Source organism: Lissotriton helveticus, chromosome 3_1 (assembly GCF_964261635.1).
Source record: "Lissotriton helveticus chromosome 3_1, aLisHel1.1, whole genome shotgun sequence".
Lineage (NCBI taxonomy): Eukaryota > Metazoa > Chordata > Amphibia > Caudata > Salamandridae > Lissotriton > Lissotriton helveticus.
In genome coordinates this window covers 1775726221-1775745236 of record NC_136061.1, presented here as the reverse complement: position 1 = coordinate 1775745236, position 19016 = coordinate 1775726221, and the positions used below count along the sequence as shown (strand labels likewise).

Genomic DNA, 19016 nt, shown 5'->3' with positions numbered 1-19016 from the left:
CAGGTGTTTCAACACGAGGTCCTCCATCAGGACGTCTACGGGCAGGTCCGCAGAGGTCTCCGGAACACCCACGATGCGAACGTTGTTGCGTCTGGCCCGGCCCTCGAAATCCTCCAGCCGACGGGCAAACAGATCATTAGTCGTCCGGAGATTGCGAACTGTGGTCTGAAGATCCGAGACATCTGTGGTCAGACTCGCAGTCTTGATATCAAGGGACTTGACCCGGTCATTAGTTTTCCCCAAGTCCGCCCTGATGAGGGTGACCTCGATCGCCACTGTGTCTATCTTAGCTGCCAAGGTTTCATATTGCTGGCCCATGGTGGTCCGGACACTTACAATGGCGCCCATAACGTCCTTCAAAGTTGGCTCCTCATTGTCAGGAGCACCGTCACCAGCCTCCTCGAGGGCCCCACTCGACCCGCCCGGGGATCCCTTAGGGCGAGTAAAGCGATCGATAGTCTGGGATTGGGCAACCCCTCCCCGGGACGGGCCTCTGGTGGTGCGCTTCTCAACAACTGCCCTGCCCGCCATGATGGGCAACAAACTCCGACGGGACCTTTAGGATCTGGTCAAAGTGAGTACCGTCGCGGCAAGTTCGTAAAGGCGAGAGGGCAGGGATCCAACGCTGACTGAAGGTTGGCAGCAATAACAGAGCCGGTGCGCCGATCGGCTGCAAGTCGCTGACCACAACGACCGAAAACGAAACCGAAAGTAACCCAGTGGTAGAAGGCGTGGCGTATCAGCCGTTGTTGTTCGATTACCACCTGGGTACCTCGGGGACTCGAGCCCCGGGTTGGCATACGATGTGGGCCTCAAAGTGCAGTAAGTCCGGTGTCCGGCGGCCAAATCGATTTTCGAAAAGAATGTGGGCATCAGCAGGGCATCAATAACAAGTACCCGTCGTCCAAATCAGGATTAGTCACAGGATAGTTGCGGGAGGCGGAAAGGGTCTCGGGAGCCCTTAGCTCACACGTCCATCTTGGAAACGCGCGAAGCTCCTCCCCCTATTGACTTTTAAATGTGGTGGGTGTAGTTAGATTTCGGACTTTGGGCCAATTTCGATGGGGTCACAAACCGCTCCGACCGTTGGTCGGAGCTGTTTGTTCCGACCGCATCGAAATGTCCAGTTCGGATTCCTTTCCGACCGACCAATTATGATGTGGTCAGTCGGAAAGGAATCCGAACGGGCTTTCTGAATGGCTTCCGATGGGCTCAGAGAGCCCTTCTGAGTTTAGAAAGGGACCTGTAATCCCAAGGGCGGCTTTTTCCGCCCGAGGGCTTAAAATATAGTAACAAACTACAGGAGGTAAACCATAAACCCGGTAGAGACCAGGCTGGTAGTGTGTAGCATACAACAGTGTCTCAGAGGGTATCGTTAAAAAAAAAAAAACAATTTGTAAGGGAGCAGAATTAATTGCTATGAGCAAGGGAAGGGGAGTAGGGAGACATTTGGTAAATTAGAAACCTTTTTAGGTTTCGCCCTGGCGTTGCAACTGCATAGCAGTTGCTCCGCCCAGGGCGAAATCTCATGATCCTACATATGGGGCTTTGGTCCCGCCTCTGTCTCCCATTGGCTAGCTCCATAAATGGAGGCTAGCCATTGGGAGACAGAGGCTGTCAATCACGCTTTCCCCTGAAAACGCGATTCGGGGGCGTTTCTCGGTCTTTTTTTAAGTCCCGCCCCTTTGTCCTGGGCTGCGCTGTGATTGGCTGCCGGCCCGGGACACCCCCGTGACGTCATTCCCCGGGCCGCGCTGTGATTGGCTGGCCGGCCCGGGACCTGACTTGTTTCTTTTAGGTGTTTTGTTCATTCCAGGCCGACCAGTGGGCCATCCAGCACGGTAAAAAGAAAAGCTGGACGTATAATATGTATGTATGGGTAGAGTGTGTACAGCAAAACCTGTTCACAAACATTAAAAATACTTTTCTTATGAATGTAAAGGATTTATGACGTAAGGTGAAGCCATTTAAACGAGTTCGGAGTCGGAGTGCGGCTAATTGAAGAAAATAAGACACCCACGAGTGGCTTTCCAGGAACGCAGGCTCTATGCATATTACGCGAAGAGCATGATGCAAGCAGCATGACATTTCTGAAGAAATATTCGAACGCTTTGAGCTGGTTACCGCATCGGTTCACTTCCAGGTGTTTTTGTTAAAGGCGCTTTGCACATCCGCACGCCGCTTGCTGCAGGTTTGACACTTGCTGCTTGTAGCTACTCACCCGACGACCACCAGCTCCAGAGTGTGGCTGAGATTGCTGGGCAGCTGGCGAGAGCTCGGCGTGGTACCCGGTAACACCCCTTCGCCTGCACAGTGCATGAAGGAGGCAGGGACTCACCCGCGGGTGACAGCCACCATGCCTGGGCGCAGGCATATGGGTCCGAGCCTCTGCCGTGTATACTGCCTTCGGCACAGCCTCTCTCCACCCGGGCACTTCGGGAGGCACTCCCGGCATGCAGCCTGCCTCTCCCAAAGCAGCACGGCAGAGACTGGAGGGCAGCGACTATTCCCAAATATGCCGAATTAATATCAGCTCTGTCCCCGAGCTTTATTTCAGAATCCACCCGTTCGCTGCATTATAATCGGGGCCATCTTCGACGATAGGAACAGGAAGCTGCAAGCGTGCAGCAGCTCTGTTTCCCCAATCATAACAAAGCGCAGAGTAGCAGCAGAACCGATTCCCCACCTCCTCCCTCAGCTCTGGCCCTGGCAGCAGCAGTGTGGGTGTTTGTTAATACAAGCAGCCTTACAGTAATCTCTTTTTCCTGCCTCGCGGAACCCCCTCCCTCCCGCCGAGCACTCCGCTTCGGAGACGAGATACATACAGCACTCTAACAGGATCAGCTAGCCAAGCTCCCACGCCTGCGTCTGTACTGGCACTGCCGAGGAGCGGGGCGTGAGATCGTGAAAGCGGGCAGGGTGAGGGACGGGTGCCTCAGGCACATACCTGTCCAGCACTTCACATAGGGCACAACCCTGACCCCCTTCAATAATGGATGTGTGACCAGTGCCCCGGCGGCGCCTGGAACCAGAGGTGAAAGGTGACCTCTAACACACCCCGAGAGAGAGAGTCCAATGAAAGCTGCTTTAGTTTGACCACAATGACGCCAAACTGCAGAACGGCTGCTAGACAGTGATATCGTGACGTTTGCGTTCTACATCCCTAAAATAAGCATTTTAAAGTGTGTGTGTGTGTGTGCGCGGCTGGCTCTGTGTGTGCGGATGGATCTGTGTGTGTGTGGCTGGCTCTGTGTGTGTGGGTGTGTGTGCGGCTGGCTCTGTGTGTGCGGCTGGCTCTGTGTGTGCGGCTGGCTCTGTGTGTTCCTTTGTGTGTGTGTGTGTGTGTGTGTGTGGCTTTGTGTGTATGTGTGGGTGCAAATGCAATAGGTCTCACATTTGCGAGAGATTTAGCTAATGGCACTGTAAATGACAATGACATTTATTTATCTGTTTTCAAAACTAACACATAAATACAAATTTTCTCATTTACAATGCCAATAGCTCTAACTTTTCCAAAGGCGAAACCATTGCATTGTAAATGCTTGTTATATATTTAGTCATATATTCAAAGACAATAAGCCACTGTGTTACATTGAATGTTATGTAACCTGTGTTATACTATGTACAAGTGCTCGTTAAAGGGTGAAAGGTGCTGGTGAGACGTGAAGGAGTATATGCAGCGGAAGAAGGGCGCAAACAAAACAAATTATATATGCAATAAATGCAGTTGGTACAAGATAATTTCTGGTGGGCAATCATGAGAGAGGCACTATAAATTACGCTGTGCAAGTAGACTGCGTTTCGGCCTGTATGCAATGTTAGGACATCATCAGGACCAGGTTACAGTTAGTTAGGGAACAGTGCTGGAAGGTCTGAAGATTCAAGACCAGGCGTGTGGGGTGGGAGTCAGAGCCGAAAGCTCCTGGAGGGGTTTCCAAAGGCGAATAAATCAAGGATCCATGTGTGAGTGGTGATTAGCTGGAGCCCCATGCGATAAGTGGGTCCAGGGGTAGGGGCAAGGATCCAGTATAGTTGGGCGACTTCGTTGGGTTTTTGGTCAAACAGGAGGACTGCAAGCCTCATCCATTGTTGAAAGGAGGATCACGTCCACTTAGGGATCTGACCGAGGGTGGGGTGTCCCGTAGGGAATTAATCCCTAGGCGAGGTCCGAAGGGGAGGGGCGGTGAGAGTTGCTGTAGCACCGGTCATCAGCACGAACAACAGTAGAATAAAAGGGAGTATAAAGTCTGTTCATGTAATTGCAGCTCACAGGTATGACTGGTTTAGTAATACAAGTGTGTGGGTAATCTAATGAAACAGACCTCTGAGTACAAACTTTTTTGTCACAATCTCTAGAGCGCGCATTTGCACTTACCTCCATGAGCCTTACAAATAGAGCAAGAGAGATAGATGTGAAAATAATCGTTGAATATATGGTTTGAGAAGTTTTGTCCGTATGCAGATGTGCACACGTCAAAAATAAATATAATAAAACTATTCATTGTATGGGACTAATTTCACACTTCTATAAGAAAAAATTGTTTTGTGTGGAATTCCTTTTGTCATTATGAGACATCACTAGGGATTGTAGTACAGTCCTGAATGCTGGTGCGGGGGGAAAAATATTCCCACACCAAGAGAAACGCCTCGCAAATTGCGTGTAATTTGTAAGGCGCTATTTAGGATGTACAACAGTGTGTAACACACTGTTAGCGATTCCCAATGGGGTCGCAAATAGAGAGGCTCATGAATAATAATGAGCCTCTCGCAATTTGTGACCCCATAGCGAATGGCAGGCCCTCCCAGGTATGGTGACCTGCTGGGCTCAGCAGACCACCATGTCTGGGACTGCTTTTGAATAAAGCAGTTTTTTCTCAAATGCTGCCCGTTTTCCTTACAGGAAAACGGGAGGCACTTAAAAAAAAAAAAACGTTTTTATTTCATTTTTTAAGGGCAGGCAGTGGTCCTTGGGACCACTGCCTGCCCTTAAAAAATATTTACCCCTGCGTTCGCAAAGGGGAAGGGGTCCCCTGTAGACCCCTTCCCTTTTGTGACTCCATTACCACCCTCTTGAAGAGGGTGGTAATTTGCTAGTGTTTTGCGCCTGCAATTGTGGACACAAAACATCTGTACATAGAGTTGTGCACGCTATTAGGAAGGGAACTCCCCTTCCTAATTGCGAGTCGCAAAACCCTATTTTGCGAGTCGCAAAAATTGCGAGTCGCAAAATAGGGTTGGTACTTATCCCATGCTGTTTTGGCATGCGCAAACAGGTTCACAATCCCGTTTGCGCATGCAATAAACGTTGTACATCTGGCCCTAGATGTCTGGCATTTGTAAGTAACATTTCTGTATGTCCACAGAGAAGCATGTCTCCAAGCACTAGTCTAATGATGCCATGGACTCCCTGTATATGTTAGTATAGGTTGGAACAGCAGTCCGTGGCTTGGATTTCCTATACAGGATCCTACCTCAGTTCCCATGGTGCTTTTCATGTGATTTTCAAAATGGCCACAATTTGTTTGCTGATATTTGTACACTTTTTACTCTTCAAGTGTCCCTGAAAGGCCTGAATCTGCATTTTTGGAACAGTAATCAAACCGCTCGAGTAGTATCTGAGTCTCTCTAACAAGGCAACCTTTGTTTACTCCCTTAACTTCTCTGCTGCTCTTCCTTCCAGGTGCTGACGCGGTTCCTTGGCTCCTCCTCCCCGGTCCTCTATTGGTTTGCTGCACACCTCCTGGAGGCCGAGCCAGGGTTGTGGGGCCCTTCACCGGACTTGCCGGGTGAAGAAGCAACCCGGAAGCCTGCTCTTCATCTGCTGTCTACACCGCCCAGGGCTGTGGCTGTGAAGAACCCTATTGTGAACCTGCTACTTGGATGGAGGCGCTGGAAAGCTGTGACCAAGGCAGTCATGGGCTACTTCCTGTGCTACTGGCTCATGGGACTTGTCCTCTTCTGTAACTTCTTGCCATGGACTTGATGGAAAATCTCACCTGAGTGTTCAAGAAGGCATAAGGAGACAGACAGAGGATGGACATGCCTGGTCTAACTGGTGTGGTTAAATTGATGGACATGCCTGCTTTCCGTGCATCTGGCATGGTTACATTGATGGACATGCCTGCTCTATGTTCATCTGGCTTGGTTAAATTGATGGACATGCCTGCTCTATTTTCAGCTCGCATGGTTAAATTGATGGACATGCCTGATCTATTTTCAGCTGGCATGGTTAGATTGATGGACATGCCTGCTCTCCGTGCAGCTGGTGTGGTTAAATTGCTGGAATGCCTGCTCTATGTACAGCTGGCACAGTTAAATTGATGGCCATGTGCCTGCTCTTCGTGCAACTGGCACGGTTAAATTGATTGGCATGCCTGCTCTACATTCAGCTGGCGCGGTTAAATTGATAAAGGAATAAGGTGAAAACAGTCCAGGTGTCCCTCTGCCTCCACTGCCAGGGGATGGCTGCTCTCTCTTGACAGAATACTGTAGTTTTCTCTGAGGGTGGCATATGGTGATGGGAGCTGCCAGGGCACAGTACCCTTTTGTGTCCCACCAAAGACCCTTTTATCAAATTGGGATCTGCACAGAAGAAAATCAAATGTTGTGAGATGGAACTAGTATATGGCCCCTTTTTCTGCACCTGGCTCACTGGAAACTCCATCATGCAGAAGTCGATTAACTAAAATAATATCAGCTGGCTGGTAGACTCAATGAGAGAAAATTGTACAAACAAATCCCTAGGCACCTAACCATTTACTTCACAAAAGTGGATATATTTATATGAAGGCCAAGCGTACGCAAAAAGGAAAAAAGAAGCATTCTTTATTTTTACAAAAAAAGCTCTAAAAACAATGATATTCAATGTTTGTAAAGTTACATGACTAGTGAAAACACACTGTAATTTACAGTAGGCATTCCTCTCATCCAAACATGCATTCACTAATCAGAACAGGATTTTAATGGCCTGAAAACAAGAATGATATGTGCACTTATTTGATACCCTTAATTACACAGAATCTGTAACATATTTTAGGCTCAATGAGAGATACCTGTCGTTTGGGGCACAATTCCGATGACATGAACTTTGACTGGTTGTTTTCCATATTGTACTACAATGTAGATTTTCACCTCCTAAGAGGCTGGCTCTTATTTTTTAAAGGTTCCATGGAGTGTCCTTCTTCACAGTACCCAGCTAGTTAAAAAACACATTAATGCGGCATTATAGCTATGTATAACAAACTACGTGCCTGGCCCTCTGCACATCTCTTGGACAGTAAGTGTTAGATTTAAAGGTCCTGGGGTCACGACAAGTGGAGCAAAAGACAAACCATTTGTGGCGGTTCAGAAGGAGGGACACGGAGACCAGAGCGGGGTAACTGAGGTTTTATTTTTATAAAGGTCTTTCTCTTTCTTTGTGTTAGTCTTTCTCTGGCTAGGCCGGCAGGGTCCAAGGTGGCGGCTAGGGCGTGGGGTCTTGGGGGACTCGCCCGTCTCTGTTCTCTCTTTGGAGAGGCCCGTTCTTCCCTGGTTGGGTTCCAGCGCCACATGCGGGAGAGAGAGAAGACTCTTAGTGTGATGCTCGATAGTTGCGTTCTCCCAAGGGGTAAACCAGGGAGAGTGAGGTCACCCGTGAGCGTGTAATGCTTTTTTTAGAGGATTCAAGAATCATGGAACTGTGAGTTCACTTCCGTATCATCGTGAAGCCGGCGCACTGCCACTGTGCACACCGCCTGCAGCTTACTCGGATCGCGAGTAAAGGACTATTAACTCCGTGCTAAGACTCTGAAATCAAAGTGTATACGCCTAAGCGGGTGGAATATACACTACACAGTTCCATGATTCTTGAATCCTCTCAAGCGGTATTCATCACAAGATAGGAATTTATGGCAGCAACCCCCCAAAAACCTACCGGAATAGGACACCGAGGTACCAGCCATCCATCCCACTATTTCTTCTAAAACTCTCAGGAGGCTGATGTAGATCGCTCGGAAAGGTTTTTTAAAAAAAGCACATACAGGCAATACATTGTTACAGTCCTGATGATGATCCCAGTTCACTAGGAGCCGGGGATCGAAACGCCGTCGACACTTACTCCGATTCTGTAACTTTCCCATTGTGTTTACACTGTTACATGAATTGGTTGTCTGAACTTGCCGTGCTAATATGCTATTGATGCAAGGGACAATTGGCTCCGCTGTTCTTTTTGCCTGATATTCTTTACCCTCCTTTTTTTGCTCTCTTCCTACCTTTGAATTCTTTTGAGTGTACTTTCGGATAGGTACAGGCTTGTACCCTATCAACTGTCACATTAGACCTCCTTGATGGTCTTTTAAATTTGTTTATATTTGAAATAAAATTTCAGACCCGGCTGGGTACTGAAAAACTTGTCAATATAGTACTAATTGGAGTCTATATTTGCATTTGTCTTTGTGAAAACTTAATCCTATGGACCACTGTTTTTCATAATAATTGATTGCCCAAGGTCCCTAGGGCACTGATTGGGTCCCCCTTGTTTTTTGAAAATATAAGCATAATCCAAAGAATGCGGCATTATTTCCAGATTCAGCAAAAAACATTCCTGGCTCAAATCAAAAGTTACTTAAACCATAAGTATCACACATGGTACTAAGGAGTGGCAGGCATTGTGCAGAGGTTAACTGGAGTCTTCAGTTAGTGATTGCTAAGTTAAAATGACAAAAATAGCAGGATAATACTGCCACAGGATGAACCTCATCATTTGCCTATTCTTGCTGCATGATTTATTCATTCCTACCACATAATTTGTCCCTTCAATCCAGCAGAATTCCACGGGCTGTCGGTATAATACTTAAAGTGATATTATGCAATGTACCCTCATTAGAACATCTACTGTATCGGGGATATGGTTAGGATTGAAAACATGGTTAGCTTGTATAAAATGCCTTACAAGAAGAGATCTAAATAAATTGCTAGGAAAGTGGCTTAGCAGTGTTCAGTAGTATGGGAGACAGTGAGTAAGGTTTAGAGACCTGTTTCAAACTGGGTGCAGTGAATTAGTAGCTGTATGTAAGCATGAGGTGTTGCAGAGACTGTGAAAAGAGATACAGTCGCACGTATTATCTTTTTTGAAGTGGTCTGTATTGTACAGTATAAACCATCATTATCAGGAAAGGACAAGCGACCCATAGGAAGGAAGGGTTAAAAAAAACTACTGTATATGCTCTCTGGTATGCCATGTTCCCCACAGTTTGAGTGGCTACACTTGGTAGATTTCATTAGCCCTAAAATGAAATATGTGTCATATCCTTTTTGAAAAAAGGGGAATGGGCGGGTGCCTTTCACTTCTCTTTCTGAGTTATGCTTTATTGCATAGGGAAGATTAGGTGTAAGACAACCTGTCAGAGCAGCTCTCTTCTGTAGGGGGTGTTGTAGTTCAAACCTCACCATGGTTCCCAGAAACAAATAACCCACACAATAGTTGGTATTTTACGAAGATTAGTTATTTATGGTGCATAATTTGTCTGCAAATCAGATGTGTCAGAATAGTGATACTTATTCTAAACATCTCAGCAGTCACAACTAGATGTGGATAAACCCTAAACATCCCTAGTCTATACATTGAAAAGCTTTCTTATGCCAAATAATGTCCGTATCCTCACATATGCAGCCACTAGGCCTACAATCGGAAATCATTCTCTCGGCATGTACCTCTCAACAATTCGGCTTTCTGTCCTACCCAGCCCTAATTTTAGCATTCTGCCACACGTTTGTCCCCACTGATTATGTAGTGGGGGGCTCATTTGCAGCTCATTTATTGCGGCTAAAATATTGGACAGGGCTTTTTTTGATGACATGAGCATGTTAAATTGTTTGAACTACATGAGTGCACAAACTCTCCAGAGTGAGCATGTTGAATGCTTAGGGCCTAGAAAACGAATGCTTTGAACGGTGATAGCTAACAGTGTGCAAGATGCCCATATTCTTTTATAGACATTATTTAAGGGTAGGTTGCACACCATTTTTACTTCAAGTTACACCTTATATTATTCCAAGCTTCTCAAAAGCGTGCTCAATGGTAGCGTGCCCAGCCCCAGTGGCACGTGATACAACAAGTCACAACGCTGGGACACAAACTTGTGCCCCAAACCATGGCACAATCGCTACTGCATAAGCAGATCAAAGTATTCATTGTCCAATGAGTCCTATGCAATCCATATTTAAACATCTTCATCATTTTTGTTAACCATTTTTAATTCCGCATGCAAGGAAAGGCCAATTTCCGAAATTTCATGTATTCATGATGGGCCATCCGAACCTCTTCTGTCAGGAATACGCACTGAAGCACATTTCGTCCAAAGCAGTTTATTCACAACCCAATGCATTTCGGGCCTTCATGGGCCCTTCGTCAGGGGTAACTGGAAAGATCAATTAAGCATCCATTAAAAATCTATATGCCACTACACATACAAAATTTACATTAATTTCAATTATTTGCGTATTGAAAGTGGTAACCATAACTGTTCAAAAAACATACGATGCTATAACTGGAAAACTATACTGTTCCCCTCGTTGTTAACTTACTTGTAAACATTCAGTGCTAATCTGGTGTTTCTTATGTGACCACCGCGTCGCCCCTTCTATTATTAACTCACCAATCCGGTCTCTTCAACTATCAAATTAATCCCCTACCCCACGTCGTTGTCGCCTTACGTCACTCTTCTTGAAACTTTCATCCCTTAACCCTCTGCGCTTCTCAATTAGCCAAAAACAGGCTGAACGCCCGTGCTTTAAACCAAAACATGCTTTATAGCTTCTCAGTCACTCCTAAACTTCACAGCTGCCTGCTACTGCCTTACATATCTCGAACACACCCAGTACAGGTAAAGTTAACTGCACGTCCGGAGCTCACTACTCTCAATACATGCCTTCTGTTGTTCGTCTTTGAAAGCTCTACCTGCTGTAAAACATTCAATCGCTTCTCTCCGTCTCAAAGAAAGTTTCACTCTGCATTCCAACACACCTGATCTTTAAACCCAACAGCCCCTCCTTCTTCCAAGTTAACCCTCCCGTCTGCGCGCCATGATGAGCACCTGGCATACTCCAGTTACTGCGGATTGCCTCTTAACTACAACTCCCAGATGCCACCCTATATGTAAAAAAATCGCCTGAATTGAAATCACATTAAACTCGTTTTTCTTTAAAAGAACACCACATTATTAATACGTCATTGTATGGTTCACAGTGAAAGACATGATTCCTTGTTTAATATTACAGTTCCAGGTAATCTCTGACTTTCCTCGAAAAATAAACATGCTGCACGAAATGAGAGGATCCGCCTTGCACGTGGTTTGTAGAATCCTCTACATTAATCTTATGTTCCTTTTTATTTGGGTGCTAACCCAATGGGGCCAGTAAATTGTAGACATTATTTAAGGGTAGGTTGCACACCATTTTTACTTCAAGTTACACCTTGTATTATTCCAAGCTTCTCAAAAGCGTGCTCAATGGTAGCGTGCCCAGCCCCAGTGGCACGTGATACAACAAGTCACAACGCTGGGACACAAACTCGTGCCCCAAACCATGGCACAATCGCTACTGCATAAGCAGATCAAAGTATTCATTGTCCAATGAGTCCTATGTAATCCATATTTAAACATCTTCATCCTTTTTGTTAACCATTTTTAATTCAGCATGCAAGGAAATGCTAATTTCCGAAATTTCATGTATTCATGATGGGCCATCGAACCTCTTCTGTCAGGAATACGCACTGAAGCACATTTCGTCCAAAGCAGGTTATTCACAACCCAATGCATATTCTTTTATACGCAGGATGAAATTAGTCACTCTACCAAAAGTCACTGAAATGCAGCGAAGAGGGAACTTCCATTCCTCTGCCTGGAGAGCTATGTGAAGTGATCAACATTACAAGGTTATCCTGCCTGGCACAGAGCTAATGTGGAAGGAAGCGCATTTTGATACAATTGCTTGCCTGTCGGATATATCTGCAACCAAGTCATTGTTCATGCATTGATGCCGATATAGGAAACTGTGCATCAATTCTACCTCCCCTCTAAATAGAGAATCACTGTAGAGAATGTTATAAAGAGACCTAAGAATTTGGAAGGGGCAGACACCATGACGGGTTGCTTAGTGGAAATGCCAGCGAGTCGTTACCAACTACAGGTTGGGGGCTTTCTAAAGGTATGTGTGGATAGTGCATGGCTTGGCATAAAATAGTGAGGCAAAATACTAATCTCTCAGCCAATCATATTACTATGAGGCTAATAATAATAATATAGGCAAACACTTTAGATCATGTTTAGAACAAGTATTACAGATAGTAGGGATGTGTGATATAAATTAGTTGGTGTTTATGATGTCCATCTGATTTTATTCTATGGCTGCTGAGATTACAATCATTTTTGTCCTTCTGATACACAAGATGTGCATGCTAATTGTACATAATAAATAACATTTCATTATAAAACACCAACTGCAGTGTTTATGCTGCTTTCAGAGGTCCAAGTGAGGGTCCACATTTCTACAAATAGCCCCTGCAGATAAGAGCATCCCTGGCAGGGTTGCCTTACTTATAGCACTCTGGATCCAGATAAGCCTTACTCATCACAGAGAAGAGTGAGACCCTTGTCAGTTTTCCCTTTTTCCATAGGAAGTTGCAAAAACCTACATCCCCTTTAGGCTGAGGAAATCTTTTTGAGTGTGTCCTTGGATTTGGGTGGGTTGGCAACACTACCTGGGAACACTGACAAACTTCCCTTTTCAAAAAGTGCTCAGAATGCAAGAAAATGTAAGCATTTCATTTCCCTCTACAGTCAGCTCCATAAAAGGCAGGATGGCCTTGACTGGAATCACTACACGTAGCTATGCAACTTTCAGAGATCAGAAAGTTTCAATTTCTCTCTTTTGTTAATGCAACTATTGTCAAACTGTAATTATGAATAAAATACGGTGATTGTATATACATTTGTTTCAGTTACCATTCAAACAGCTAGTTTGCTTTCTAGGACCCATGTCTGTCACATGCATACTCAAAGAAATTAGTGCATTCACGCAATCAGGCCTGGCTTGTATATAACGTGTATATATTACCAGGAATTCCTTGCCACACACAGCACCTCCTTCTTGTGCGCCGGTCATCAGACTGATAATCCTTTGCCCCTATCTTGTATACAATGTAACAGTTGTTATCATTTCGGTATTACACCTATAGTTACGCTTATGTAATGGAACTGCTTCATGAGCAAAGAAGCTCAACGCCTTTAAGCTGATACTCAGTGCTTTAGACCTTATTTCCTCCTGATGTTACCTTCGTGAATCAGCAGAAAGCCGAGTAATAGCCTCCATGTGTTCCACAGGACAACTCTCAGGTCAGAAACAATCAGATGCTTGTCAGTTCATTACACTTGTCAGTGATGGTTGACATTAACCCATTTCTTTACTTAACAGGGTTAACCCATTTCTTTAATCAACGGATCCATGCTTGGGACAAACTTGGTCTACTGAGTTTAATTAATTCCTTCAGTATCAACAACATGATCAGTGCAATCACACCCACTACTATACTAGCAGCCAGACCTGTGAAAAAAGTGGAAAGTACATATCCTAATGCATGAGAGGCTGACTAATGTTTTCTCAATATCCTCTTTCTAGTGGCTCTTAAATGTGTTACTATTTCTGTTGTGTTAGAACTTGGAATAAAGTTCACAATCCTTCTGTAAAAGGAAGCTGATTCATGATATACCATATTGTATTTGCACTGTATTCAATTTGTGTTGCATAGGGATCTCTTCCTGATTCTGGCACTAAATCTAGTCCTAGTAATAATGAATATATGCTTGACAAGTTGTCAAAATTTGCATAATTAACTTGTTAGTATTTGTATTGGAATTTGGCCGTTGAACTACAGTGACCACTTCTTGTGTTGCTGGGTATAATTTATAACCACAACATTCAGTTATCTCACTCAGTCATTGCATCAATGTAGTCTCCTCTGAGTGAACAGCAATTTTTTGTAAACGTTACTATTTGTGAACCATTTTTTATTGTCAAAATATTTCAGTAATTTTTATGTTCGGTGAAACCTTTAGTTTGCAAATATCATTTGAATTTATTGTCTTGCAGTCATTGTTTTAAATTATGTGTTTATATGAGAGCTAGTCACAAAGGGCTTTTTTTTAAAAAAAATATCTTTTTATTAGTTGAAAAAACATGAAAAAAACCTACAGCAGGTGCCTTACATCACGGAATGAACAACAAAAGTATACACTTATATGGCAAAATAGACGGATTTCCCCCAGGGCAGAAGTTGAATCAGGAGATGTTAATGGCGCGCGGCCATATGAAATATAACAAGTATAAGTCCAATCTAATCAGCACTATTCACAAGCCCACCACCTATAAAAACAGGATTATCATAAGTGGGGTAATTTCGAGTGGCAAGAAAGTGTAGTACAGTAAAACAGTTGACAAAACTATGACTGCAACCCGTATGCAGCAATAAAAAGCGAAACATTGTTGAAATCCGTACAAATGATACCACCCCCAGGACCCGTCTACCCACCAAGCAGATAACCCATCAGGAAGGCACCCAATATCAGGATATTGACAGGATATGAAACATAAAGACGAAAACAAAGACAATACAACAGAAAAAAAGCCCCTCCCCCCACCCTGTACCCCTGCATATGGCTTTCGCCTAATCCCAACTAGCAGTGTGCCTGTCGCCCCATCTAACTAATTCTAAAAGTAGAAAATGGAGGAGGGCATTTCCATATGGGCTCCCGGTCCCTCCTACCCCCCGCCAGAAACAAACAACCCCTGCGATGGAAACAAGATTCTTTACAGAAAACTCAGAAAAAGCAAATCAGGGGAAGTTGTAAAACACCGCCCAACCTCCCGTAAATACAACAATAGCAAATCCCTCATCTAGTAAGGCCACAATATCAGATCCAGTCAATCAGTCTCAGCCTTGGCCTTTCTGATCTAAAATGCGAACCCCTCCTGGTCGACACACCACATCCACAGGAGAATCAAAGTTCGAAAAGAGTTCAGAAAACTTCAGTCCGAAACGAAGCAAATATGTCAAGTCTTTGAGAACCCCTTCCGAACAGAAGATCTCCCTCACCGACGTACAGTTCCAGTATTTTTTCCACCGAGACCGCAATGTAACCGCCAGGGAGGGAAAAGATGTTGTCTTGATCCGAAAACAATTATCAAGAGGAGTCTCTGGGAAGGTAACACTGATTAGTCCACCCACAGTCAGCAGCGATGTTAGGCTTAGCGTTCCATTCGAAGCACCAGGCTCGCAATTATCCAATACTCCGACCGAGGGTTCCAACACCACTTGCCGCACAGGGTCCTCGTCCGCAGTTAAAATGACCATCTTGGGAATCTTAGCTAGTGTTAGCTCTTGCGATGGAACAGAGTCCGGTCTCACACGCCCTGTCTCATGTGTAACTGCTATCATTTTGTGAACAAGGGCATCCACATGTGAATGAAGCGCCCCAATGGCTGCCAGTACAGTTCTCAGCGACGGCTCACACTCCGTCCAGCCCATCTCTCCTCGCTCAATATCGACCATGATCACTTCCCCCAGAGAGCCCGGTCTCTCCGGGGGAACAGGCAAGAGCGGAATGGATGGCAGCGGAGGGCGACTTATCGTTAACCACGGCAGCTATCTGCGCTTCGCTACCACGAGCGAAGACCCCGACTCACCGAACACCGGCGGAGGGCAAACCGGGTCCTCGGGACAGAGACCTCTGCCCACAGCCTCCGTCGTGTCACGTCGCCACTCCTCCGATTTCATCCAACCAGAGTGACCGCCATCAAATCGGGCAAAGACAACCTCCACAGCGATAGACCGGACCGTGGCTGATTCCCACGGCCGGTGTTGTTCAACTGTAACCCGGCTGGGCCAGTACTCGAGGCCCCGGCTTTCCAGCTGGGCTAGGCCGCAAACTGAAACACGACGTAACTCCGTCTAACAAGCCAGTAAAATTCTCGGGATTGCACCTTCGGATTGTACACCGGTTCATCCACACGGAGGTCGGGCGTAGACACAGGATGGATGACATGATCATCTGGCAGGAGACGGAGGTCGGCGGAGCCGGGAACCTAAGCGGCCATCTTGGTTGCTAGCGTAGCTCCTCCCCCACAAAGGGCTTTTTTATTTAATAATTCGGGTTGATCTTTAAAGAAGTAGTGCATGGAATATAGAATTTTCCCAAGTATTTTGCTCAAAAGACTTCACTAGCTTTGTATACCGTCCTATGTTTTTTCTTGTGAGATCACTTCAACATTGTAAAACAGTCATTGGTATTGTACTATTTCCATCAATTTACAATGTAATACACTGCTTTTTTTAAGGAGTAAAAGAAGACAATTTAAACTTCTGCTTTGACTATACTATATGTTAAATCTCTTTTGCTTTACATTGTCTGGTGGGGACTTAAATTATTAGGATAAAAATCACAGAATCATAAAGAAGACTTCATGGTACTCTATGCAACTTCAGCACCCGCAAAGATTACAATGCAAATCTATTTTTATGTTTTTTTTGAAATGTTTGTAACTAATGTCTTTTTCACATTTTAAAAGCAGTCAGTGCCTTCTCTGAGAATGAATATAGAGTTTCTGTCATCCTTTTAAGGTCAACATCGGTTACTTTAAATATTCCCTGAATACGTTTAGTATCCATTTTCTCTAATCTTAATAGTTCCTCCGGCAGATTTCTGCTTGCAGACAGTTCGGTTATTGTTATTGAATCTCATTTAATTTTTCTTTTTTGTTTTGGAAATTTAAGAAAAACGTAAACAGTCATGTTCTCTTGTTATGTGTACACATGTTGGGCTATGCCTTAGCAAATCTTTGACATTTATTTCTCTGTGAATTCCTAATATAATTGATTTAGTAGATGCATACATATGCGTACCAGTTAGCAACTAACATTTGCATTTTTTCATCACTTAATTCTCTTTTCCTTCTCCAGTTTGGAAACTGGGAATACTTTGCCTTTGGAATTGATGATGTTGATAATTCCTCAGTATTAGTGAAACCGAACATTTTAGTTTGTTGAATTTTGTCATTCAGAAATACAAAATAACTAGCATGCAGGCAATAATGTATCTGGTCCCTGAATTTGCCAGCCCTCAGGACCCTATACTATTTTTACGTGTATTATTTTATTCCAAACCACCATAGTTGGGTGTATTTTCCCAAGAAATCAAATGCCTATATTACGTGATGCCTAAAAATAAACACTTGAGGTTTGTATTATTCTGATCGTAGAAATATGTTTTACAATCATGTTCATCTTTGAATATAGTCCTGAACAAATTACGTTTTTCAACAATATCAGGCTTATCGTCCCTCTTTGGAACTGGGCAGTGTTCCTGTTATTGATATCGCAATGCTGTCTATTTAGCATTTGATATATGCAGTTACCAGTAAGCATATGAATTGTCCACTATAAGGTGGTGATCTGCATTATACCTGGAGGCATATGATTGTAGATCTGCAAGTAGGTTTTTCACTCTGTAGCTATCCCAATCAATTGTGAAGGGGACTGGAGTTAAGATGTCATCTTGGTTCAAGGGAAACGTGTTCTTGAACAGTCTTTCCTGGTGTCCTATAGTCTGCTATTCTAAGTCCACCCAGTACATGCTATCTCGAAAAAGGGTGACTATAATTTTTACTGGAGACACACTTCCATTGACCTAGCTTTTCAGCTGCTACATTTGGATCCTAAAACTTTGAAATGTATTCAGCATTCACCATGTGATGTGGGAGTTCAGGAGTGACCAATGTTAACTCTATTCACACATGAATCCAAGGTGACCTCATATATACTTCTACATTGGTTACCTACCTTTTTACCCGATGGCAATTACATCATTGCCTCACCTGATTTTTGTCTAATTTATTAATTTATATTTTATTTATAGGACCAGTCTCATATTCTGATACTTCTGAATCAGAATCTTATCTGTTTTTGTTGGTGAAACACATTCGATTCTCATTAGGTTAATTTTCTGATTCTTTAGATGGTGCTGATGGCATTGCTATTTCCTTATCAGTCACTTCCGTGCTTACCAATTATTGATCTGTACTGGAATCCAGTTGCTCTTCATCTTTAGGGGGTTTCTGACTAGGACCCATTCTATGACATCGTCCGCAGTTGCATAGTCAGCAGTGGCTTCAGATGTTGCAGTGGTCTGCTGTGCAGTATGGGCCACATGGTATGACTTTATAGTTTCTACGAACACCACTGTTGTTTCCTTTCTACTGGGCAAGGTGGTATAATCACTGTTTATGCTTCTTTTTTCGCTAGCACCAGCACAGGTTCTTGATAGGCAAGGTCAAACTCTTTCATCAATCCCAATCCCTCTACCATGAGCTCAGCAACATTCAGTGTCCAGCTGGTCATAGGATTTTACTCTGGAGTACTTGCAGTCTGACTTCGACGTTTGTTCATAGCTGGAAGCTTACCTGTAATCCAGATCTGGTTATTCCACTGTTCGAGGAAAGGGTGACTGTGTCCAAAAGACAAAGTCGCCACACACAGGAATACGTGGTAGGCAAGTGCTCTCAAGAAGCTGCCACCTTCACAGGAGGAAAAAGCCAAAGCCATTAAAAAATCTTTCTTACTGTTGAAGTTTTCACAAGATTGGAAAAAAACAGGAGTCAGGAATCCAGGCAAAGAAGTCCCTACAAGCAACAGTCATAATCAGCAGGTGGAGGGAGCAAGAAAACAAGTTAAGGAACACAGCTTTTTTGTGGTGCAACTTCCAACCAGACTGAGGGATTTATATAATAAACGAACCGGAAAATTAAATGACATCAAACACCTTATGACAGGAAACATAATGGATTCGGAAAATCAGGAATAAACCAAGGGAGGGTCAGCCATGATGGTAGGGAAAAGAAAAGAGAACGAAAGACTGAAGTGGACTAGCTTTGGAGTCGGTCTAAAATACAGCTGCAAAACCTCAGGCAGTTGATTGGCATTGTGGAGT

The 19016-nt window shown here is 44.2% G+C and overlaps 1 protein-coding gene and 1 long non-coding RNA gene across 2 annotated transcripts in view; one reads left to right on the top strand and one right to left on the bottom strand.

The window, feature by feature from the left end:
- PIGV (phosphatidylinositol glycan anchor biosynthesis class V) overlaps positions 1-7135 on the top strand; it is a 145482-nt gene extending 138347 nt beyond the window's left edge. The window contains exon 4 of the mRNA XM_078682635.1: positions 5681-7135. Coding sequence (XP_078538761.1) covers positions 5681-5983 — 303 coding nt within the window. The 3' untranslated portion in view covers positions 5984-7135. The remainder of the gene's footprint in view (positions 1-5680) is intronic.
- Positions 1-19016, bottom strand: part of LOC144823795 (uncharacterized) — a 184706-nt gene that overhangs the window by 93801 nt on the left and 71889 nt on the right. The window lies entirely within an intron of this gene.